General features: G+C 55.3%; 1 protein-coding gene across 3 annotated transcripts in view; it reads right to left on the reverse strand.

Moving 5' to 3' along the window:
• Positions 1-1,568: 1,568 nt before the first annotated feature.
• Positions 1,569-25,212, reverse strand: part of CCM2 (CCM2 scaffold protein) — a 38,495-nt gene continuing 14,851 nt past the window's right edge. For 2 of the 3 annotated variants that reach the window (XM_075144394.1, XM_075144392.1), the window contains exons 2-10: positions 11,011-11,184; positions 10,528-10,611; positions 10,141-10,324; positions 8,112-8,248; positions 6,856-6,991; positions 5,687-5,744; positions 4,745-4,883; positions 3,927-4,065; positions 1,569-2,301 (exon numbers count right to left, since the gene is read on the reverse strand). In XM_075144394.1, the coding sequence (XP_075000495.1) occupies positions 2,021-2,301; positions 3,927-4,065; positions 4,745-4,883; positions 5,687-5,744; positions 6,856-6,991; positions 8,112-8,248; positions 10,141-10,324; positions 10,528-10,611; positions 11,011-11,184 (1,332 nt within the window). In that variant the 3' untranslated portion in view covers positions 1,569-2,020. Of the gene's footprint in view, positions 2,302-3,926; positions 4,066-4,744; positions 4,884-5,686; positions 5,745-6,855; positions 6,992-8,111; positions 8,249-10,140; positions 10,325-10,527; positions 10,612-11,010; positions 11,185-13,637; positions 13,860-25,212 lie in introns of those variants that run through there. The other variant, XM_075144395.1, reaches the window with a different exon arrangement.

Raw genomic sequence — 25,212 nt, forward strand, 5'->3', positions numbered from 1 at the left:
GCCCCGCGCCGCTGCCTCCTGGGGTTAGGAAGAAGGAAAATCTCGGTCCCCGGGGGACGGAGCCGGGACCCCCCATCTCCCCTGCCCTCGGCGGATGGCGAAAACACGTGCCAGGAGGAGGAAACCTCGAGCTTCCCCATCAAGGCTTGTTCCCAGGGAAGATGGACGAGTCCTGGCCCAACCCTTTCCTCCAGGGGCTGGGGGACCCTCTTTGGGACCCCCCCCCACCCTGCTCTCGAGTTTATATCAGCCTCGAAACTGGAAGGAAGGGGCTGTGGGAGGACGCACGGGAGGACACCCAACCCCTGTCCCCTGCTCCCCAGGGAGCCGAGCACTGGGGTGACTCGGCCGCATTCACCCCTAAAAGTCCAGGGGAAGGAGGGATCGGGGCTGCGGGGACCCCCCAGGAGCAGAAGGGGGGGGTCACACCCCCCCCAGCCTAAAGCAGCACGGGAGGGCGGCTCCGTGCAGGATCGTACCGAGGGCCGGTGACCTGCGATCCCGGGAAAGGCAGGTAAGGAAAAGGCCGGAGCAGTGGGGCTGGGGAGGGAGAGGATGGAGGGATGAAGGCTGCTCTCTGCCTGGGATGGACAGACAGGAGGACGGGCAGGGAGAGGAGACACCAATAAGGGTAATGGTTAACTGGGGAGGAAGGGGGCTGGAGTAGGGGAGAGCGGGGGGGGCGCTGGGGACAAACAGGGGGACAAAGAGCAGAGGAATGTGCAGGAGGAGGCCGGATCCCCCCAAAACTGCTGAGCCAGTGTCTGGCCTCAAAGCACCCGCCGCAGGGGCCGGCCAGCCCCCCCGGCACCACCGCAGCCGGCACGGGCACCAAGGACCCTGCCAGAGCCACCCATGGGTGCCAGAGACCCTGGCCGAGCCGTGGGGCGCTGCCTGGGCTGTCCCATCCCTCCTCCAGCCCCATCCTTCCTCCTGCTTGTGGCTCTAGGGTAACTGGGGACCCCCCAGACCCTTCTCAGGTGCCCCCGACAAACGGCATCTCCCCCGCGGGCCCCCCAGGAGCGCCCCTCTGGCAGGGGATACAGATTAAAAAAATAAGTGTGTATTTATAACCGTATGTAACATATATACAACATGTACACCATTCCCTGCAGCCCCCCCAAACTTCCCAGAGCAGGGTCCTGGATGGGCTCTCCTGTCCCAGTGGTGGCCCTGGGGGACAGCAGGGGCCCTGGGGAGCCCCGGCAGCCGCCCCGTGACCCCAGGATGGGTGCCAGGGAGGACCGCGGGGTCCCCCAGACTGGGGGGGGGATGCCTGGGGCCAGTCCTTGTGCTCGGCAGGCTGGTGTGGGGGAAGGCGATGCCCCGGCAGGCACCGGCAGCTGCCTGCCTGCCAGCCTGGTAAAACATGGGCTGCGTGCCCCCCACCCCTCCCTCGGGCCCCCCGCTATTCCTGAGCAAAGCCGGAGGGGCGCGGGGTTCGCAGGCCGGGCTGCAGCAGCGCAAGCGCAAAGCTCACGGCGCGGCCGGCATCCGCTGCCACCGCAGCGTCGGCAGCATCTCCTGCGGGTCTGGAGCCGAAATGTTTCGACAACATCGACAATAGGTTTAAATAATTCACATTGTGGTAAACTTCATTCAAAAACAGGGGGAGGAAGAGGAGGAGGAGGAGGAAGAGAGCAGTTACAATAGGGATACCATGTGCAAAACTGTAAACCAGGCAGAGGGTTGTAGCTGACTTGTCTCCCCGGCCTCGCTCCCCACGTGTGCCGGCAAAACCAAACCAGGGACGGTCGCAGGCCGGGCTCCTGCCCCGGCGTCCTCCACTGCAGCGTGCCGGCACGGTACGAGGGCACCGGCCGCCTGCCAACGGCTGCTCGGAGGCATTAATGAGGATGGGAGGGTAATTACATCCTGATCGAGCCCCAAAAACCTCTTCTGGAACGACGGTCAGGATACAGGCACCGCTGTGGGGTCTCGCCGAGGGGGCAGGAGGGCGCTGGGGCGAGCCCCCCCCAGCGCGGGGAGCTGCTGGGGCCGTCCTCCCCCCGGCTCGCTCTCAGGAGGAATCGCGATCCATGCTGCACCCCAGGGCTTCGATGTCGTTGCTGATGTGCGAGATCATTCGGTCCCACTCGTCCTCCTCCGAAGGGACGGACTGGTCATCCGAGCTGCCGGCAGCGCCGTTGCCGTTGGTGGTGGAATTGGAGGTGGTGCTCAGAGTCCGCCTGTACCTCCCGAAACTGTCTGTGATGATGCCCCGGCCGTCCTTCACCCCGATGGTCTCGAGGAAGTTCTCGAAGTGTTGGCTGTCCTTCTCGGGGATGAAGGGGCGAAGACCTGCATCAGGGAAGAAAACACAAGGAGGAAACCTTTAGCATCGGCGTGTGGTTCGTACGGCACAGGCACACGGGGGAGACACCCGGGACAGATTTCCACGTGGATTTGCTCAGCTATTGGAAATTCCCTGGGGATTCTGAGCCTTCCAGCAGAGCCCAGCTGCTGAGGCCGGCTGCAAGGTTGTGCCCCAGCTCCCCGAAACGGCGCAGGACTCGGCAAAGGAGCCCGTTTTGGGGGGCCGGGGGCCACTGGGGTCTCCGGCTCATGGCCACATCTCCCATTTACACCCCTGAGAACTGCAGCCGCTGCCCACTGAGGACAAAATCCTACTAAAGCCGGATTTTTCCAAGCTCGAAAGGATCGTCTGCTCATTTGTCACCGAAACAAATTGCTCTGCTTTACTGAGCTTATTGCTCTAACGGCATCAGCCCACGACGCAGGCGCCCGAGGGAGCGCAGGCAGGGCGGCTGCAGGGACGTCTGTCCCGTCTCCCTCTGTGCACCCTGCCGTGGGCCGGCGTCTTTGTTTTTCTTTGTAATCAGAGGTAGGGTGAGAGTCCCCAAGAGCAAGTGTTTAAGCTACGGCTACTTAAATGTCTCTTCCGCCAGCTGGGCCCCATCGTGCTCCAGCTGCAATCGTGGAGCAGCTGCCCTGCCGAGCGCCGTCTCTCCCCCTATGCCCTCCACGGCGCGTGTCCTTACCGGCCAAAAATGAGACACACCCCCACCTGCTTCCCATAGTCAGGCCCAGCTTTAGGGGTACAGTCGCTACCCAGACTGCTTGGAAGAAAACTCTGGGCACTCAAAAACAGTTGGACTCGATGACCTTAGAGGTCTTTTCCAACCTAAATGATTCTAAAAACTGAAAGAATAAACCTTCACAGGAGCTTTCCAGCATAGTCTGAGCCTGGGCAGGATTTTGCTGTGCCTCACCTCTATCTCACACCGCCCACCCCGGTCAAACCCGTGGGGAGCGGCCAGTGCTCAGCCCAGCTCTGTCCCGGGAGAGCGCGGCACCCGTGCCACCGCCCAGGCTGGGAAAAGCAAGTCGGATCCGCTTTTCGGTGACATGCAGCCAATACAAAGTCAGCTTCCCAGCACAGCGACCTTGCTGTCGCACCGGCTTTGGTACCAGTGACGTTAAAAGCAAGCTGGTTGCGTGCGCGCTGCTGAAAGAAAATGTCTTTGTGCTGGCGGAGGCGCCCGGCTGCGCTGCTGGATCCCCAGGACGAAGGAAAGAGAAGCCGGCTGCCGGGAGAGCTCGCCGAGAGCTGCCCCTCTCCCTGCGGGACGCCAACTCCGGTGAACAACCCCCAGTGCTCTCAGTGGATCTGCTTTTAAAACAGGGGGCCTGATCTAGATGGACCCAGCTGCCCTCAGGAAAGAGGTATCTCCAAAGGAGAGATGGATTGAGATGTTGCTCCTTACTTGGTGACACCCCAAGGAATCCTTGTGCCATCCACGCCCACCCCTTCACCCCCTCGCGTGCCATCAGGCTGGCCACGCGGAAGGCCCGTGCATCAGAGGTCGGTACCAGGCACGTCACGAGGGCTCGGGAGCAGAGCGACGCCGGCCCTCACCCGTCGGTCGGTCATCCACGATGAATCCCCGGCCGCTGACACTCACCTAAGAGCAGGAACTTTCTACTGTCCCCGTAGAGCTGCTTCAAGTTGATGCAGAATTCGTGGATCGAAGCCCCGTTGCGATACTCGTGCAGGAGCATTGCGAACTGCTGGATTTCTTGGGAAGAGAGTTTCGTTCGGAGCTGCGGAAGAGAAGCACACCGCAAACATCACTGATTTTTTTAGGAGGAAGAGGTGATGGGAAGCCTGGGAATGGCGTTTACCGGATTTATTGCTATTTGACAAGAGGTGCAGTAATGAACCCGACAGAAAAGCAGGACAGGCTGGCGTTTTCAAATGGGGACAAGCCGTGAGCGTACGCGAGGACCGTGACTCACCAAGTGATGACCTGGAGCGCTGTGGATGGTGTGACATGCTTTTACGCAGCAAGAGGGGACAAGGGGTTGGGGATGCTCCCGCAGGAGAAGGATGTGAGCCCACGTTCAGGTCCCGTGAAGCCTCCAAGCACAATTTGTATGAAAAGGAGGAGGACGGGATGTTCCTACAGCAGCATGGGCTCACGTTACAGAATCATAGAATCGTTAAGGTTGGAAAAGACCTTTAAGATCATCGAGTCCGACCATCAACCCAACACCACCATGCCCCTACGCACCTCATCTACACGTCTTTTAAATACTTCCCGGGATGGTGACCCCACCACTTCCCTGGGCAGCCTGTTCCAAGGCCTGACCGCTCTTTTGGTAAAGAAATTTTTCCTAATGTCCAATCTAAGTTCTACACGCTGAGGCAATGAACCCAACTCGAGCACCCTAAGGGGAAGAAAACCCCCCCACCCTTCCCTGGGACCCTAGGGCACCCTACCGTCATCATATAGTCCTGGAGCAGCTCTGTCGCCGTGGTGCTCAGCTCGCTCTCGCTGACTGTCTTAATGTGTGGAGACTGTTGTGTGGAGAAGGAAGAGGGGGAGTTGTCACCTGCATCCAAGGTTTCTGGAAAGGAACTGAAATGCAAACAGATCGTGAGTCCTCCAGAGCTCCTCGGGCACCTTCTGCATCGCCGTTGCTGGCAGCTGCGGCACGGGGGAGCCTGGAAGGGTGGAGAGGCGCGTGGAGACACGCTCGCTCTGCAGGAAAGCCGCAGCCTTCCGCTCCTGAGGGCCTCTGAAGGCTCTGCTCGGAAGACTTGAACTACATTGGTTTGGTGACCTGCTGAAAATGAAGCCCTGCATGAGCAGAGACCCCCTCCAACTGCTTTCTCATTTTGGGAAAGTGCAGGGAAAAGTCTCACACCACCGTATTTTGGCATTAAATGTGAAATTTTCAAATAGCATCAGTCAATTTTAAAAAACAAGCGGTTTGTGTGTCAGGTTTTCAGCCCACAAACACTATCAATGTTTTCAGCAGTCACCGATTCAGGAGGGAAAAAGTTTCCAAAATAAGGGGTTTTGGGGAAAAGGTTTCTCCCAATTCCAGCTGGATTCACCAAGTCAAAGCAGCCGGGCGAGCGTCACATCCCCGCTTTGCTGACGCAGGGCACTGCGCATACATTGTGTACGTGACCGTCTCTGGAAACCCACAGCGGCAGAACAATACGGCCACGGATGCTGCGGAGGCAGGGACCACGGCATTGCATGCGGACAGTAAAAACACCGTCCAACGTTTCAGCCAGACTGAGCAGAAGCTTTTGTGCAGACCCAATGTGCAGACCGCAGCGGTTTCTGCTCTGGGGGCTTTAAACCTGGCAGCGAGGCTGCACTAATAAGCCCGAGTGCCGAGCGAGCTCAGTGTACCACGTTTAACTTACAAAGTGCTTGCTTCCGTTTCGTAAGATTCCTTAACATCCACTTTTGTAGAAGAGTCATCTGTAAGGAAAACATACGAGACATGGAGTTTAAGAGGCAGAAATTCGGTGCTTTTCCCGATTTCTGGCGGCTTTCACAGCCGGAAGGTGAGAGGCAGCGGGGCTGGGGCCGAGATGGGGCCGAGCGGTGCTGAGTCAGGACTGGAAGCAGGCTCAGCAGAGATGCAGAACCGCACAGGGGTTGTTTTATTAAGTGCCTCCGTCCAACGTGAATAGGGAGGCAAAGGGTATGGGGGACAAGGACAAGGGCTGATGTCCCACAGCCCTGCTGGGGAAACATCTGCAGGCAGGAGGCAGCCCTCGTGCCCTTCCAATTCACACACAATAAAGCAGAGGAGGGTTTGGTTTTTTTTTCAATACCCTGCAGGAGGGAAGCCACCAGCCTGGGCCAGGCTGGCTCGGACCTGGGTGGCAGGAGGCGAGGTGATGGACATTGGTGAAGACCGGGAGAGACCAGAAGGCCACCCGTATCCTGGCTGCATCACCAGCAGCGTGGCCAGCAGGTCGAGGGAGGGGATTCTGCCCCTCTGCTCTGCTCTGCTGAGACCCCCCCTGCAGTGCTGCGTCCAGCTCGGGGGTCCTCAGCACAGGACAGACATGGACCTGCTGGAGCGGGGCCAGAGGAGGCCACAAAAATGATCAGGGGGATGGAACAGCTCTGCTGTGAGGACAGGCTGAGAGAGTTGGGGTTGTTCAGCCTGGAGAAGAGAAGGCTCTGGGGAGACCTTATTGCAGCCTTTCAGTACTTAAAGGGGCTTATGAGAAAGATGGGGACAGGCTTTTTAGCAGGGCCTGTTGCGACAGGACAAGGGGGAATGGTTTTAAACTGGAAGAGGGGAGACTTAGACTAGATACAGCGAAGAAATTCTTTATGATGAAGGTGGTGAAACCCTGGCACAGGTTGCCCTTGAATATTCATCCCTGGGAATATTCCAGGTCAGGTTGGATGGGGCTCTGAGCAACCTGATCTGGTTGAAGATGTCCCTGCTCATGGCCAGAGGGGTTGGACTAGATGACCTTTAAGGTCCCTTCCAACCCAAACCTTTCTATGATTCTATGACCCTCAGATGGGCTTGGTAAGAAAGAAGCAAACGGGGAGAACACGGACTTACCGCTGTGTAAGGACATGTGCCGCGTCGGTGTGGACGCCCCATCAAATATTGCTCTGTCCAAGAAGTCTATCGTGGACTCAGTGTAAACAATCTGGAAGACTTGGCTGAGAAGTGAGCACAGCTCCTCGGCAGTCACCTGGGGAGGGAGCAAAGAAGGGCTGGTGGAAGGCAGAAGATACCATGATGGCCTTTCTCTTCGGCTCCCTACGGTGGGCACGCGATGTGGGACAGCGGTGTCCTGTATTTGTAAGGGTGTTGTCCTCCCAGCGAGGACGGGGAACCCACTTGTCCAAGATCCAAGACACTGTCCGACCTGCAAGGTCTCCAGGGTTGGAGGTGAAAAACCTCGAATCTGCTAGCTACCTCCCGCTGCCTCCTGGGATTTTCCTCGGTGCTAGAGGAGAGGAACTCCTAAGATATGTCCCCCCTCATCACCCTCCCATACTGCCAGAGAAGCATCCCAGCCCTCTTCAGCCGGCCAGACCCAGGCAATAGGAGATTGGATGCTCCATCGTCAACTCACAGCTATTAATTAGCATCCAGATTTCGTGCCGATGCTCTGTCCTACTCCTCAGTTCAGCTCCCTGGGATTTTGGCTACATAACCTACATCCCAAATAGGTGCAGGCACCCCAGAGAGTGTTAGAGCTGAAAACAAGGAGAGTAAAACTCCACCCTGAAGGCAAAGGGTTCCTGCTATAGAAGTAGGAGCACACAGACCAAGATCAGAATCTCTGGATCCAGACACCAGATGAAACAAATTTCCAGGTCGGCAGCAGGAAAATGCCCCAGTTAGCAAAATCCTATTGTGGGAGAGAGTCAGTTGTCTTCACAGCTTTCCTGCTGCTGGAGAAAGCTCTGGGCAGCAGGCACCACCGCTGAGGGAAAACTATCTTCTGATACCCTCTCGTGTCCGAACCAGGTCTCGGGGCTGGGGCAGGGACCAGGTAACACCTTGTGAGCCAGCAAAGCCCAACCCACACCCTGCAGTCTTAAAACGGGGCCTATGCGTGTCACGCAATGTACGGCCAGGTAAGCACCTGGTCACGTAACAGAGGGGACACTTGGCAAGAGCCAGATGAGGCCACCCTGGGGCTTGTAGCTCTCCACCGTCAACGTGAGAGGTCGTGGCCACCCCAGTCTAACGGCCAGAAAACCTCCCAGCAATCCCAGTCCCAGAGTCGTCGCAATCGGAGAGTGACTCTGGAGGCAACCCCAACGTGGGACAGAGTTTTAATGGAGTGTTTTGAGCCTTACTTTGTTCTCCGTAGCCAGGACCACCAAGCAACAAGCTTCGATGGGAACCACCCCGCTCTCAGACAGCGAGCCTGAAGTAAGGGCTTTGGAGCTCTCGGCGCAGAGACTCTGGCTTGGGGAGATCCCGGGGTCCTGAGCTGAGAAAGAGAGAAGTCGTGATGGAAAGGTCGAGGCAGGGAGAGAAGAGCACGAAGTCCTCGCACGGGGAGCTGCCCTCCGAGCAGGCTGCCTGTGGGGAGAGCAAAGCCCCTGAGGCAGGAGGGCAGAGGATCCTGCAGCTGGGAGAAAACGTCCTGGAGGAGGGAGCTCTCGGGAGCCTGGGAACTCCACCGGAACGCCGCACAGGGCCAAAGTCCAAAGAAGGGCAACACGCACCCAGAGGAGGGCAACGAAGCTGGTGAAGGGCCTGGAGCACAAGTCTGATGGGGAGCGGCTGAGGGAACTGGGGGTGTTTAGTCTGGAGAAGAGGAGGCTGAGGGGAGACCTCATCGCTCCCCACAACTACCTGAAGGGAGGTTGTAGCCAGGTGGGGGTCGGTCTCTTCTGCCAAGGAACAAGCGACAGGACGAGAGGAAACGGCCTCAAGTTGCGCCAGGGGAGGTTTAGATTGGACATTAGGAACAATTTCTTCACCAAAGGGTTGTCAAGCCTTGGAACAGGCTGCCCAGGGACGTGGTGGAGTCACCGTCCCTGGGGGTATTTAAAAGACGTGTAGATGAGGTGCTTAGGGACATGGTTTAGTGGTGGACTTGGCAGTGCTGGGTTAACGGTTGGACTCGATGATCTTAAAAGTCTTTTCCAACCTAAATGATTCTATGGAAGTCTTTGAATGAAAAGCCTATAATTTAGAGCTGCTTTCTGACAACTCTGTAAATCGTTGGCTTCATTTCCATGGCTTAGCCAGCCTCAGAAATCCATCAGCAGAATTACAGCCTTCTAAGTCACTTATTTATTCTATTTGCTGACATTTGCTGCCATGGGGTTTATAATCCGGTAAGTCTCTGTCATTACATCCTCTAAGTAGCTCAGCCTTCCCCAAACACTCCAGCCCAAAACCACGCAGGTTTGACACACACAGAGCTGCTGGGGACAGATTCGAGGCCCTCCCCAGGTATTACAAGAAGTGAGGTGTGTTGGAAGTGGTGGGTATCACCCCGGTTATTCAACATGGGCATTTAGACATCCAACATCACGATGAAATCCTCCCAGCAACCTGCAGAGGGGTTGCAAAGAGCAGGGCAGGTCCAACACGTGTGGGGACCAGGCTGGAGGAGCTGCCTCTACCTGCTCTCCTTGCTTTTCCTCCTTGCTGACATCCACGGAGGACCCCACAGACTGGAGCAGGATGAGCAATGCAGAATAAACTACTAGACTTTAAGATCCCAAACTTTCCTAGGAGTCAGTAAATGACAGCTCTCATCTGGGGTTTGGCATTGCTGGAGGACAGGCTACGGGAGGAATTTCTAAGCTGTACGTGAGCCCACAGTTCATCTCCAGACACAACCCACCCAGCTCCAACATCCTTCACCTTTCCCAGCGTGCTCACTCTTCTGAGCACCCTTGGGGGAACACGCGTAAACCCAGTCCTTCCTCCACCCCCTTAGAAAAGGATGGACCGAAATAATCCAGGCAGAAGACTAGATATAAGGAAGAGATCTTTTACAATGAGGGTGGTGAAACCCTGGCGCAGGTTGCCCAGAGAGGTGGTAGAAGCCCCATCCCTGGGAACATTCCAGGTCAGGTTGGACGGGGCTCTGAGCAACCTGATCTGGTTGAAGATGTCCCTGCTCACTGACTAGATGACCTTTAAAGGTCCCTTCCAAACCAAACCGTTCTATGATTCTGTGATTCTGTGAAGGACACCGATTGTTTCTCACCCAGCATCGCCTTTGCCCTGTTTCTGGTCAGGCCGGCTGCCATCCTACACGAGGGCAATACTGGCTGCTGTGGGGCTCAGCCCCACAACCCCAAAACACACGGCAATCCCAAAACACAAGGCTACAGCCTGGCCGTGCTGGCCACAACCTACCTGTTTTCAGCACAACCAAGTGAGAGGAGTCATCTCGGATGTAGGAAACGGACGCGATGTCATGGATGGGGACCCTGAGGATGAGATCTTCTCCATCCCTCCAGACCAGCTTGATGTTGTAGGCAGAGAGACTGATGACAGCATCGTGTTCTTGGGTCAGCTGCCCCGGGAGCTGGTGTGCTCTCTAAAATAAATGTATTTCCATTGATTTGCTGAACTGTTTCCCCTTTGGTAACAGTCTGGTAACGGGCTTCCCTCCCATGGGATGGAGGACACGGCTCAGACCAGCACCCAGCCCCAGGGAAAGTCCACAAGCCTTTTTTTTTCCATGCTGCATGTTAGATAGAGACTACACGGAGCGAGTCATTCAACAGGCTGAGCGCTCACCTTTGCATTATCGATCAAATGCAGGATTTCCGTGCGGCTGGAGGGATTCAGGTACCCTGGGATGGATGTGAGTTGACCTAAATACTGGAAAAGAACCAAACCGTTACCACAGCACGTACACGTTCAGCACGCCCGTTCCTGGCTCCAGAAAGAAGAAAATCCTGAAAGAAACAGGTCTCTCTGCCAAGCCCGGAGCATGGGGCTCAACCGCGGGCTCTGCCACCCCAACCACAAGGGTGTCCAACCCCAAACCTGGGCTGCCGCCGCGCAAAGATCCATACCAGCTACTGCAAGAAAGACACCATCAACTCAGAGCAAAGGGCGGGTGCCCCAAGCCCCTATTTAGAAGCTGTTAAGTACACCTGCATATGGAAGATCTCTCATGCATTTAAGTTATCCTAACGCTATATATATACACACACATACGAGTTATGTATATATATAGTTACATACGAGCCCCAGCCCCAGCCAGGCAGACATTACCTTCACTTCTTTCTCGATGTAGTCATTCAGCAGCACGTCTGGTTCGACGCGGTCAGGCAGGGACACCACCACCGTATGCAGGGGCCGTCTCTCCGTAACCTTCTCCTGGGCTTTTTTATCTCGACCTTTTTCGCCCTTCAGGAAGACTCGTTTGAAAGGAGACACTATTCCAGGCTGCGGAGAGAAAGGGAAACACCAGGGCATTGGGGTTAAGGGCAAGAGATGAGTTTCTGCACTGAAATGGGGGGACACTGGCAGCACCCACTGCCCAGCGCTCCTCCAGCCCATACGTCTGTACTCACAGCCTGGTTTTACCAGTCCCAACCCCACGGACTGGCTGGTTTTAGAGCTACGAATCCACGAGTGCCTGATCTTCTGCTGAAACCCCTTTCCCGCAACATGTTGCAAGAGTGCAAGTGCTGATAAGCACCCTTTACCAAAACAGGATGATTTTTCCCCCGAAGTCATGATGTCCAACCTTTCAGTTAAGAACAAATACAAATATATATTCAGATTAAGGGCTGTAAGAGTGAGCGAGCCACGGCCACGCGCAAAACCGGCAGGCTTCCTCTTCACCTCGGTGCAATCTTATATTTCACCCAAGCACTTGCAGTGAGCAACTCGACGAAGGATTGCAAAACGAAAAGGCAGAGATGCTGTAAACTTGCCTGAGGTCTCCGGGGAGACCCACAAACGCGAGTACAGGAGCCAGGAGATGGCCTCCCCTGAGAAAAGCAGGTCTTTTGGGTCCCCAAACCATCGAGTGCCGGGTTTGGAAAAACATCGGAGCAAACGCGAGTCCAGCCGGCGGCAGCGTGCACACACGGGCTCCCAGCTATAGAGGGAGCATCACCACCGTCCTTCTGCCGCAGCGCGGGGCGGACAGCCCGGGAACCCTGCACGCCCAGGGGCCGTCGCGGCAGAGCTGACCCATGGTAGATCCCCACCAAGCTCCGCACCAGCCTGCCCGACGGCTAAATGACCGAGAGCGTGCGCGGACTTCTCCAATTCCAAGTTTACCAGCTCAAATGGACGTTTTGAAGTGGGCAGATTCGACACTCGGGATTCACAGCAGCGTTAAATGCCAGTCCAGAGGGAAAAGCCAGAGCTCCTTGGCGGCCTCGCTGGCTGCCCAGCCACGCAGCTCCGATGCCCCACGCGTGCTCGGCTCCGGATGCCCTGTCCCACAGCAGTGATGCTCTCTGCTTCCCACCCCTCAGGGCAACCACACTTTGGCTTTCCTGGTTCTCACAGGCAAGAAAAAGGTCTGTACAATCTGCAGAGGCAGAAAAGATGCTTCGAAAGGCGAAATAATTAAATGTAAACCAAGTGCTCCTGCTCAGAAAAGTGCGGAGTACTTCGCAACCTCAAAGAGCGGCAGCCTCCAGCAAATTCAGCTCATCTCTTGCCGCCGTCCACTGCGGGACCTTGCTTTGGAAACCATCGTCAAGAACTGCTGCAGACCCTTCACCTAAACTGCTTGAGCCTCGCCGTAGGACATTATATTTGGTGGGGGAGTGCCATCACCACGTCACCTACTCCCAGCAGTGTCCCTCCCCGCACAGCCGCTGACGCACCGGGTTCAGGTGCACGCCTGGGACCTGCTCCCATCAGGCAGCTTCAGGCTCTCTCCTTGCTTTTCTCAATGTAGACAAGCATGAAAGATTTACAGACACAAGAGAGATCAAAGCCAGACCGAAAGAATTTGAAACCTTTGTACTAGGACGGGAAAGTGGGATGGAAAAGCTCCTGATTGAATAGTATTCACCAAATCCCAGAGTGAGCCAGGCACCACAAGGATGTCGGGGACAGCCCGGCCCTGAAAAATGTCCCTTGGACCAGGGAGATAAAAATAGGGCAAGTTTATAGGACAAAAGGGATAGAAAACACAGCTACGTGATGCTGGCCTCGTGAAACAGCTCTGCCTTTACAGCAGCAGGACCAGCACCGCCAAAAACTGCAGATTTTAGGGGCAGCATCCCTCCCTTCAGCTGGGCTCCCAAAATGGAGCATCACCCTGCGCTGTGCAACCCAGCTGGCTCCCGCCGAGGGGCCGGGAGACCGTTCCTGGCTCCAGAAAGAAGAAAATCCTGAAAGAAACAGGTCTCTCTGCCAAGCCCGGAGCATGGGGCTCAACCGCGGGCTCTGCCACCCCAACTACAAGGGTATCCGACCCCAAACCTGGGCTGCCGCCGCGTAAAGATCTCATTCCACCAGTATCTTTTAGGAATCAAAAGCGGAGAGATGCAGGAATCTGCCGCCGGGGTCAGGGCTGTACCACAACGGTCCCCCAGACGCTTCCCCCTCCACCAGCCGGGGTCCAGCGGCTCCAGCTCCGTTCAGCTCTCTGTGCTGAGGCTGCCGGATCCAGCCCAATCCGTATGGAGCAAACCAGAAGAAACTCTCGCTTTTCCTTCAAGGATGCAGGCAGCCTCCACGGGGCCGGGAAGATGTTGCAGAGGGATTCCCCACCATCCCACGCACCCGAGCCCCGTGGGAGAGCCACAGGCTCTCCTTGAAGGAGGATTTGGGGAGCCCAAATCGAAGGAGGAGGCGTCACCCGGCGTGACGCAATGTGGAACAACAACTTCTCCATTTCTGGGAGCCGATATAAAACCAGCACCTACCTCGTTCTCCATTGAAGTACCCGCTACGGAGAGCAGAACCAAACCGTGCCAGCACGGAGCCTTTGGTAGCTCACCGAAAGCACCTCCCGGGGGGAGAGAAGCTGCTACCCTTGTCTTGGTGGCTTCCGAAGCTCGCGGCCTGTGCCAAAGGGCTGGCGAACCCGCGAGCTTTCATTCGCCTGCCGGCTCGCGGCCAGGAAGTGCGATAACCACAGTTTCCTTCTGTAACACGCAGCAACAGCGACAAAATAAAGTTGTTGGTTAAGAACCGGCAAGGTTTGGCAGCAACAGGGCCGGGCGCAAGGCAAGGGGAGGCGCAGAAGCCCATTTTGCAAAGCTCGATCCCATTCCTGACTCCCAGCCATGCGATCCCACCTCCTGCACCCCTAAACCCCTGGAAATTCCCCAACAGCCTGGACTCGCACCCGGCTGCACCCGGAATGGAAATATCCCCAGCCCGCAGGAGTCTTTAACCTTGGTTTCTCCTCCAAGTTTCAGAGCTACTTTGCTCTCCAAGGTCCAACAACGTCTACTGAGACCAAGGGCTGTAAAGCTTTTTTAGGGCCCATATTTTGAGTCCTTACGTTTCTTGTTCACATTAGAACAGCAAAGCTTGGAAATGAGGTTAAGAGCTCCCTGGCTGAGCCAAGGCCTCCCAGGAGGCACTTTGGGAAGGCACAAAGTGTTCAAGCGAGCCTTGCTGGGCTCAAACATGAGCCCAAGAGTCAGGCTCAGAGGATTAATGAAAACAAGTTGCTAATTTCACAGACGGAGAATCAAATTAAAAAGGCGAAGGCGGTGATTTCCCCCATGAAATCTGCCCATTGGGCGGCGGTAAGAAGGTCGGCTGGAGAAGAACCACCACAGACCTGCCGGACTGCCAGCCACCCGCAGCCCCGCAGCAGCTTCCCATCCTGGGATGCAAGCAAACCCCTCCGGCACGCTGCCTAGTTAGGAGGTCTGGGGAGAGAAGGACCCCGTTTCCCTTCAAAACCCATAAAATAAAAGTTTGTTTTCTTTTTCCTCCCTTCTCACCCACAACTGCAATCCCTGAAAGTGATTGTCCCTCTGATGGCATTTCTCCTGTCTGAGGCCAATAAAACACATTAACGGGGGTTTCACCAACCCCACCAGCTACGTTAGGACTTGCCTGCAACTACCCGCCTCTGGGTGACTGGAGACCAGCCACCGGTGAGGTGTGAAGCTGAGATGGCAGAGGCAGCTCTCTGCAAGGGCTGGCACCGCTCGCAGCAGCAGAACCTGGTGCTGCCCGGCCCCGCGGAAAGCCCTGGGTGGAGGACGGGCCAGGGGAGGCTGTTAGGCCAGAACTAATCTCAGGGAAGACAGCCTGACCCATCCTCAAACCTTCAAGGTGCTGTTCGAGCAGGAGGCTCCATGCTCTCCTCCCCTCGAAAGCTCTCGAGGTGACTGGGCATGCGAGGAGTTAAATCGAAGGAGTTTGCAACCCCACCAATACCCCAGTAAAGCACTTGCAGCTCTCTGCACTCCCCCCACATCTCAGAACGCACAGACTTCAAAAACCACTTTATTTGGCAGCCCCCACCCTCAGGCAGCAAGACTGGGGCTCTCGTGGCATAAGCACAGCAGACCCCAGTCTCATTAGAGGTAGGAGGTGCACCTTCCCCTTGCTGCCAGCAAAAAAATGAGGGTCCCCTGGATCATCAGCAGCACCCACTTCATCGGGGTTTGCTCACCCATCCCATGCTCCCCTGCAGCCCCCGGCCAGCAGTACATCCCATCCCCAGCTCTCAGTCGGCCTCAGGAATCCCAAGAAAGCTATTTCTGGGAAAAGGAAGGATATATCCTTCATCTAGATCGTCATTGCTCCGGCTGGAGCATCGGGGGCTTTTGGAAAATTACTGGGAGGGGGTTTGCTGCTGAAGGCCGTCTGGCAGCCAGAGGTTGGTGGCAGAGCCAGGAATTAAACTCCGATCGACCCAATGCTGGACCACGGAGCAGACCAGGAGCTTCTCCCATGCTTCAGAAGCTACCGAAGACCCTGGAAAACACGTCTCTGGGACCATGAGCGCACACAGGAGGACAGGGCCCGTATTAAGGTGTGGATTCCCTTCCACGCTGCCGAGCAATGCCATATCACGCGGGCTGCGTTTCACAGGGGACGAAGCTGGTTCTAGCGTAGGGCTTGTTGGCCACCGCGCTGGAGTTCGGGCTGCTTTCACCCAGAGTCCAGCGGCTTGTATCCACCCAAAAATCAATGAGGTCTTGGACAGCCCCTTTAAATACCTTCAACCCTTTGAGCTGAACACAAAGGAGGAAGAGCATCCCTCTCGTCAGGAGTGGAAACAGCTTCTTAATCCACTCGAGGGGATTATCTCAAATGCAAATCGGTAAGGCTAATTCTCCCCCAGCACGTCTGCATGGAGATTAAGGGAGACCGAGCTCCAAACGGCCACTCAGTGCCGCTGCTGGCCAGCATGCTGCGTGTCCCCAGGGACAGCCTGCGCCCCAAATCCAGTTATCCCGTTCCTGAAGGGACGCAGGGCACGCTCGCTTAGGGTAAAGCCAGGGCGCTTTCCTAGAGAGCTGCCGGCAGCACCCCAGGACCAGGCTACGTTTCTGAGCGGATCAGAAAGCCAACCTCGAGCGTGCCGACGACACGAAGGCTGGGCTTAGCGGAGGAAGTATCTGCACAAAGGGAGCACGTGATACAGCAGCGGGTGAAATAATTAACCAAGCCCAAAGGGGCTCTGGGTCAGCTTACTGCCAGCGCAGGAAACGAGGAAACGAAGAAAAGGACCATAACGGCATGCGTGAAAGGACAAGAAGTCACGGGAGGTGCCTGTAATAATAAAATGTGAAACCAAGCAAGAAAAAACACCTTTAGCATGTTTAGAGAAGACCTGGCTGTTAAGAAATAAACTCCAACCAGCCCCAAGCGTGGCGATGCCACAGAAACACGGGCTCTGTGGGTTCGGCTTTGCCCGGGCACGGCTTGAGCGAGGGTGACGAGAGCACGTGTGAATTATGGGAAAGCCAGACGCGTGACGAGTACGTACTCGGTATCCTCAAAGTAAAGTTGCAAGTGCACAGCCCTGCCAAAAGAAGGGTTTATTATTTGTATTTCTTCGCTCCACAGAGAAGCGCTGCAACACGAGCGGGACCGAGGGGCTGGATCAGGGCTCAGCCCCAGGAAACCCAGGCAGAAAGCAGACAATAGCCTGGTGTTACACCGACCTTCACATCTGCCGTTCCTCCACGCACCTCAACATGAACACAAGCTCCGAACGCAAAGCTGCAAACTGCCACAGGTACATCCTGATGCCGAGTGGAGCTTTATTTCCAAATGACTTCCTATTCCTCGGCCTGTTGGCAGAAGGAAGCCGTAACAGCCTTGTTTTGCTCTGCCTGACCGAGGCGGGTCCCCGTCCGGGTGGTGAATTACTCAGGGGCTCTCTCCAGCCCTTCAGCGCAACGCGAAGTCGCTCAGACAATAAAACACCAGCTCAACTCCTGACCCGGCAGTGATGGGATTACAGCAGCGGCTGCTTAAAAAACATTTTAAATCCCAGCAAATGCCCTGCTGCCTCGGGAACAGGCTGCAGACCTTTGACAGCCCAGAACTGCTGGATTTCCCCATCCCTCCATCCTTGACAGCCAGGTCTGTACGGTGGCATCACGCGTTTACGGGCAGAGAGGCTTGGCCAAGAGTACCGGGGGAAGCAGAGGGTCAGGACCGTGTCCAGTCAGGCTTTGAGCATCTCCAAGGATGGAGAACCTGTGGCCTCTGGGGCAGCCTGTCCAGCGTTTGACCATCCTCACACTAAAGAAAGTTTATTATGCTTGAATACAAGTCCCTGTGTTTCAGTTTGTGCCCGTTGCCTCTTGTCCTGACACTGGGAAGAGCCCGGATCCTCCTCCTCTTCTTCACTCCCCCTACGAGGGGCTTATATACCTTAATAAAATCCCCAAGCCTCCTCCACTCTAGGCTGAAGTCCCAGGTCTCTCAGCCCCTCCTCATACAAGAGATCCTCCAGGCCCTTCACCATTTGCTGAACTCACTCCAGTATATCCCCATCTCTTGTACTGGGAGCCCAGTGCTCCAGGGGATCACCTGCCCCCAGGCAGCCCAGGAGGCTGGTGGTCATCCCTGCCATGAGGACGTCTTGCTGGCTCACGCTCACCTTGGTGCCCACCACGATCTTCTCTGGTCCTGGACTCAACCAAGTACCAGGAGCAGCTACGGGCGTTCAGGTAGATGCGACCTTTTCTAGATCATCCTGTCCCTGTAATCAGGTTTATTTTGACCTGGCCAGTACTCAAGCTCTTGCCCCAAAGAAGCCACCCACATATTTGAACTTGCAGGGGGATGGTCAAGGAGCAGATTGCTCCTGTCCTTGCTACACAGAGGACTGAGCCGCTCAAAAGCCCACCCTCGCCTGTCTTCTACAACCCAAACAGCTGAGCACAAGCCAAAATCCACCCTCCACAAGCAGCTCAGCAACGACGCAGCAAAGCCAAGCAGTTTCCCAGTTGTTTGCCTAGCAGCGGCACCCAGCCCACTGCTGGCTGCCGCGGCCCCGAGCAGGGATGCTGGGCTGCGTTTCAGTGGTGCCTAAGGAGCAGGACCCTCTCCAGGTTTAATTTCGCAGAGGTGGTTTCATTAAGAAACACTATTTGGTGCTGACATGCTCGGTAAGAAAACAGCTTTCAGCAAGTGGGATGGTCCCCACCACCCCAGGACCTCCAAACGCACCCTTCAGACCCCGCCGCTGCAAGGAAAAACACATGGAGAGCTCAGCAACTCCGCAGGAGCCACGGAGCCGGCTTGGGAACCTCCTCGAAGCTCCATACGGGACCTGGGCTGAAAACCACCCATGGTACATGTTCCCACATTACGTGCCCCTTGCTGCTTCCTCCTCATCCTGCTGTGGGTTCCGAGCACCAACGCCACAGCACGTTGGTGGCAACATCTTCCCAAAACCCTTTTATTCCACTTTCCTCCAGTTTTTGTCAACGGGAAGCAATTGATGAAGTGGTAAACTGGCGTTAGGGGACTTATTTGCACGGGAGGCACAGCGAGCTGAGGGTGTGTCGGCATTCGGTTTGAGAAACGCCAGACAGGGCAGCTCCGGGTTCAACACTGAACTTGGCACGCCAACGTCGCTGCAGCAGAGCCGCTTCGGTGTGGTCAGCTGCTCTCCTCCCCATAAAGATATCTGGATGCTAAAACGTTAAATCAAAACATTATTCAAGGAATTCCTTTTTGAAGCCGAGAGCTAAGATTTCAGCTTTTTATCAACTTTAGTGAAACAGCAAGGATTTAAGAGGGGGGCTCTGGGTAATGATGCCAGGCATGGAGTTGAAAATTAATCAAGACCAAAGCTGCGGGCAGGCTGCCAAGGCTGGATGCCACCCTCTGCTAGCTCCTGTCCCTCTGCGAAGCCATGGTCATGGCTGCAGACCCTTCCCCCTTGGCACTGGGAGGACGCTGAAGCCAGATCTGCAACGCCTGCACCCGAACACGGTGCTCGGGCACTGCAAAGCGTCCTCCGCTTCATCTCACTGCGCAGAGCTCTGCCGATGCCCGCCAGGATGAGGTTGTTGGAGTAAGGGACCTTTGAAGCCCGTCCACGGCCTCCCCCGTCGGCAGCAGGCTGGCCAGATCGGTGTTTCGAAATTCATCTGCATGGGTCAGGCGCTTAGCCACAGCTTTGCATGTAGAGTGAGAAACAACGTATGGAAGGGTGCTCCGGTGACTTCCACAGCGAGCAGAGAACGCTCCATCTTAGGAGGGTCTTCCAGGCAGCAGAGTCCCCGTTGCTGCTGCAGACTTCAGCCTCATGGGTGAGCACCCACCTACGCCTGAACCAGATACCGAAGCCCAGGGAACATCTAAGCTAGAGGATGCAAAAGATCACCTGGGGACCTGCAGCTCTTCCTACGCCTTGCTGAAGAGTTGTCTTAGACAGCTCTGCTCCTGGGACTGGCAGAGCCAGCGATGCTCGGGCTTCCCGTGGGGTCGCATCTGAGCTTCACACAGCTTCTCTGGTACAAGATCTTATTGCAAGCTGACCACCAGAAAGGGCAGTTGTATCGGTGTCTCCTCCTCTCCCCGAGGAGCTGAACATCTGAGATCACAACCCGATGTGCTGGGGGTCAGGAGGAGAGGGATAAAGCTCAGGTCCTTTGACAAGGAGGCTACGGACCTCCTGCAGCCTTGCCTGCAGAATGGACAACGTGCAACTCCTGCGTTTTAATACCAGGTAAAAATAGCTTTGTGCTCACTAGGGCATGAAGGAGGCGTTTTGGTCAAGGTCACTGTCCCTCCTCACCCCACCCTGCGGGCGGTTTTCCAGTTCCATTTGTGCCACATTAGTCATCCATCCCCCTTCTAACCCCGACAGCTTTCCTCCGACCCAGCCAGCACACGGATCTCTCTGAGATCATTTTGACCAGCTTGTAGGGAAGCCTCTGGAGGTGATCCTGCCACCCTGCCCAGCAGTCTTCTGGTGGGACAGCCCCTCCAGGTCCTCACGTGGCTCCACCAGACCTGGCTTCATCTCCACTGGGCTGAATTAGAGACACAAGTGAGGGGTCTCCATCGGCCCTGGGACCTCTCATTCCTCCCCAGCTCCCAGCAGGCTGATGCGGAGCTGACACTCACCAGCGGTATCAGAGTGAAATAAATAAAAACCCCACATTTCAGCCAGAAACACTGTATTTGATTTCAAAGCCGCTCCTTCAAACAAACACGTTATTAAATCTAAGTAAGGTAGAAACACAATTTTCCTAAAAACAGGGAGCTGGCGCCCAAGTCAGTCTTAAAAAAAAACCAAACAAACAACACAGCAGTTCAAGACTAAAGGCAACGGTTGCACAAAACCCACTTCCAAAACAAGGCTCAGCTCCGTGTTTTCACGTTTCAGACCGCCTCGCCAGCTAAGCCGGGCTCCAGCCTCCCCGACAGGATTTTCCTCTAAGGCAAGAGGAAAGGAATTTTCCCCGGCTATTTTTAGCAGAGCCTTGTTCCTCCTCCCGAAGAGATTCCTACCGCCCGGCTCAGCCCTCCACCCACGGCTTTCATCTCCGGGTGCGCAGCCGAGCGAGGCTGAGCTGATGCATCTGGAGCAAGAGGCCGGAGGCAGAGACGTGCGGGAGGCTTGCCTTGACTCAGCTCAGCAGTTTGCAATGGATCCTCCGAGCAAGCGGCTCCCTGGGCAAGAGGGTGGGGAAGGCATCCATACAGCCTCCGACTAAATCCTCCTCCTCTAAGAGCAGTGCTTCCTAAGCTAGGCTTTAGCCCAGGCTGTTCCGTACTGCAGTATGAGCAGCTCAGGGTCTCATGAAATAACAGCTCATGGGCTTGATTTAATCTCTTGCTGCCTCCCTTCCTGATTTTAGGAATCCACGTCTGCAGGACTGGACAGAATTTAAGCCCAGCTTAAAATTCTAAGCTAAATTCAAGCCCTGTGGACAAGAGATGAGAAACCGATACCTTCTTGCCCAGGCGATCCGGACCCGGCACGTCCTCACTGCCTCTCCCCCTCCAATCTAAGCTGATAACCAGGGGTCTTCGCGGTGGGAAACAGCCTTCTGTACCAGCAGCACCTAGACACAGCCGGCCAGAGGAGGGTCTCCAAGGGGCACAGTGCCAGTACCGGCTACGCCTTTCACCTTTAGCATTTACTGAGATTTGTGGGGGGAAAGGGTGGTAAGATCAGCTTATTTGCAGCCTTATCGGCATCAGGAGCACACTTTGGAGGGAGAGTTACTGTATTCCATAGTTTCCAGGCGGTCCTGCCAAAATTCAAAGATCAAAAAGGTTCTGGAGTGCAGAAACCAAGAAAAGAGGAGTTTTAACACGAGGAAGCGCTGGAGCTGCCTGGCCACAGGCAAGTCCGTTCCCTTCACCTACAGAACCGTATTTTCCATTTCTGGCTGGGAAAGGGAAACACGAGCTTACCAGCTTCCCTGGCTCCACCTATTTCCTCGGGATGCAATGTCCTCCCCTTTCCCAGAGGAATACCGGTTACACACAGGTGGGCCCAGAGAAGTGAGGTGAGGAGGAGGAAGGAAGCTCGCTTGCCCTGTTCTTCTTTCCCTATTTCCCCAGTTTTTAGCTGCACATACTGCCATTAACACAGGACACTAGATTACTTCCGATCATGCATCAAGCCCCCCTCCACTCAATATTATTAACATCAGCTGCTCACAAGATAAACGTTTATTTATGCCAAGAAGTGAATCTTTAGATCTAGTACCCTATTTACACGCAAGGTGTAGAGGAGTGAGCCCCAATTTGCCCGACACATTTCTATCCGAGGTACCAGAACGAAAGGATTTTGAACACTCCCCTTCTTTCTGAGTTTGAACGTTTGCTTCACATCCCTAAGCTTTTTTTCTGTCCAAAACTAAACCTCCAGGGATGTCTTCTTAAGTCCAGCTTCTAGAGTCATGCTGAAGTTGGAGCTTCGTGCAAACAAACCCCCAAGGAGGAGGCTGCCATACGCCCATCCCCAAAACCTCGGGGTTTTCCAGCATCAGGAGGTCTCTCCCAGCTCCCACCATTTCTGTGCCTCCCTCGGCTGTGCCAGTCCAGCCGGTCACGCAGCCACACGGTGAACAAGGTCGTGGAAGCAGCCAGGAGTAATGCAGCCATTTTAATTTGTGCATTAAACAGTGCTCAAGGAACTGAGCCCCGAGCTCCCAGCTCTGCGCAGGTCACTCCTAGGCAGAGCTGGGTGCATCCCTCCCCGAAAAGCCTCTGCTCCTCCTCCACGTGTTCAGCGCCGGCATCGTCCCAGCTCCCACGAGCACCGCGCAGGTTTGTGGTCCACGGGCCTTCCCCGCGAGCCTGGCCAGAGCAGCGCCGTTACTCACGGTGCTTCGCCCACGTAGAGGATTCTTGAAGATCCGTCAGCATCAGTCAACGCTTCGGTACAACCACTCCTCTGAGACCAGGCACGTCATCCCGCTTCCCGGTGTTCCCGGGATGGCGCCAGCTGCAGGGATGAATTTAAGGACGGGAAGACCACATTTCCCAGCCCCAGCTGCCTCTTCAAGTCTCAGAAGCAGAGGTGAAGGCCACCCATGCAGAAGAGATCAATACCCCAGGTCCAGGAGGTGGATGGCCACCACGGGGAGGTCAGGCAGCAGGGCACAGACATGACCAACAAGCAGCCACAGATAAGGTGAGGTTCTGGCTTACTAGTGTTTCCATCTGAGGTCTCTTCCCAGTTGTAGGCCACCTAAGACCCCAGTAAAACCTATAGCTTTGGTTCCACAGTCACCGAGGAAAGCATCCAAGAAGTTTTTGGCCTAAAAATAGAGAGCGCAGCCTTTTGGCATCTTCCACAGACAGCCAAAGCGGTGGATTCACTTTACAAGAGTCTGCAGCACAGGTGAACACAAAAGCAGGGTTTATGGGAAGAGGGACATCTGACAGCAGATGTCACCACCATCAAGGAAAGAAGCTTTGAGACTGAGGATCATAGGACTGAGGTTTTTGGGCAGGACAGTCAAAGTTGTGTGGCTGCAAACAGCATCAACACAAAGCCTGCGAAGATCTGTCCCGAGCTACGCTGGCAAAGCACACTCGTGTCACAGCATCTAAAAAGCAGGTAACCTGTTCATCCCAACGCTCAAGAGCGTTTGACACAAGGCTTTACTCTTGCACAGTCTAGAAAAGCCACACAACTCCTGATTAAAGTAACGAACAGACTGCTCCGCCTCGGTGCAGCGTACAAAACAAAGCAAGCGTTCGGTAACACCGACCGCTCCCAGCCCAAAGACCTAGGAGCCGGGGAAGGGAAGGACCCAGCGGCCATGGGAATGTCTAAGCTCCCCCGTGCCCAACCAAGCTGGAGGCCCGTCCTCCAGCACAGCCGCTTTAGTTCCAGTTTTCAAAAGGTTATTCCCATTCCTTGCATACTGAAAGAGGAAAGGTGAAACACCCAGACCTGTAATCATGTAGTTTATGGCTGGCTGCCGAGAGGATCGTTTCGCAGGGAAATAAGCTTTGCATTGACTTGCTGCAGACATAAACTGCCTGACAGGTTTTTGTCTAGACTGCCAGATAAAGGATCTGAGGAGGTTTCTGGCAGTAGGAAATAAGGTCTGGTTTGTTTTAGCATGTTCTCTGGGCTGTGTTGCTATTCATTTTCGTCAATCCAAGGAGCCAAAATCCCTGCATTAAGAATGCACGTTTGCAGCTTATGCACCTTCAAGCCTTTCTCGACTGCACGTAGCGTTGGGGGCACGAAGGGATCTCCGTCTTCCCTTCCCGTAAAAACAAAGGATGCAGCAGTAGCACCAGCCCCTTCAGGAGTCCTTAGAGAAAAGGAGGTTTGCAATGCCCATGGAGCAAAAGACCTCTCTGCAACCAGACACTGCTAAGGATGCTGCTAGCCAGCCTTTGCCCGGCTGCTCATCCAGGCGTGTACCAGGCGCGGAGGCTGGTGGGCTGATGCTGCCGGTGGCCAGGGAGCCAGCTGCGGGAGAAGATCCTTGAGCTGCTTTTCCACATCAGAACTGCTCGAGGAAACCCGTAGAGGTGCCCGGTGTAGTGTCCCCCTGCTTGGCTGCTGTGTTAAGCCGGGGTGGTGGGTTAATACCTGCATATCTTCAGGAAAAGCTAGCCAAGGATCGTTATTTTGGGCAGCCCGCTCAAGAACAGGTTCTCCAGATCACTGCTCAGGATATGACCCTTTAGTCCCATTGAGGACACGGGGAATTCGGTGTCCCTGGAAAGCCTCAGCACACCCCAAACCCAATACCACTCAGATAATCATGTATGATTTACAGCACAGAGGAGAACAGAGGAGTCTAGCATGGGGTGACTTGGGTTTGTGTCCACATAGCTCAACTATGACTTCCCAAGCTATTTTAAGACACCCTAGAATGACCTCCTCCCAAACCCAATCTCCCCTGTGCACAAAGATCTCTTAGCCAGTGTTTTCCGTGAACGAAGCCAGCTGAAGATGCAGCGGCACTGGTCTCCCTGTTGTAACCGAGCACCAGCCCTAGGCAGGCCCCGCAAGGAACATCTTCCGAGGTGACACCCAGCTCCCCGAAAGCAGAGGGCAGAGCTGCTCCCCTAAATCCAGCACTGTTCCAGCTTCAAGGGCAACTCCAGCTTTATTTAAAGTCTTCCAAAAAGCAGCCTGCAGCACGTCCGGACCCACACAGCCAAGCACTCCCGTCAGAGCCGAGGCAGGCAGCTCATCTACCTTGGATGGAAACAAGCATCGTTAGACAGGTTGCATTTTTTTCCAGCAGTAAACAACAAAAAGCTTTTACCCACAGGGAGGCACCTCAGCCTTTTTCCTTTCATGTCAGAGGTCCAAGATTCCATGGCATCTTTGAAGCAGACTTGGCAAATCCAACTTTTACTGGTTAAGTTCTTCCCTGTCCTCTTAATAGGTACCAGGACCTTCTGCATGGCCAGGCTATCCAGAACATCACGGGGGGCACACCCTGCCAAACTTGACAGTATTTTAAGCCACCACATCACAAGATCAATGACTTCTCAGATTCTTCTCAAAGAGGCACTGATTTTTAAGAGAGATATGGAATATAGCCACCACACTAGCCC

The sequence above is a fragment of the Calonectris borealis genome, chromosome 2 (assembly GCF_964195595.1).
Source record: "Calonectris borealis chromosome 2, bCalBor7.hap1.2, whole genome shotgun sequence".
Classification (NCBI taxonomy): domain Eukaryota; kingdom Metazoa; phylum Chordata; class Aves; order Procellariiformes; family Procellariidae; genus Calonectris; species Calonectris borealis.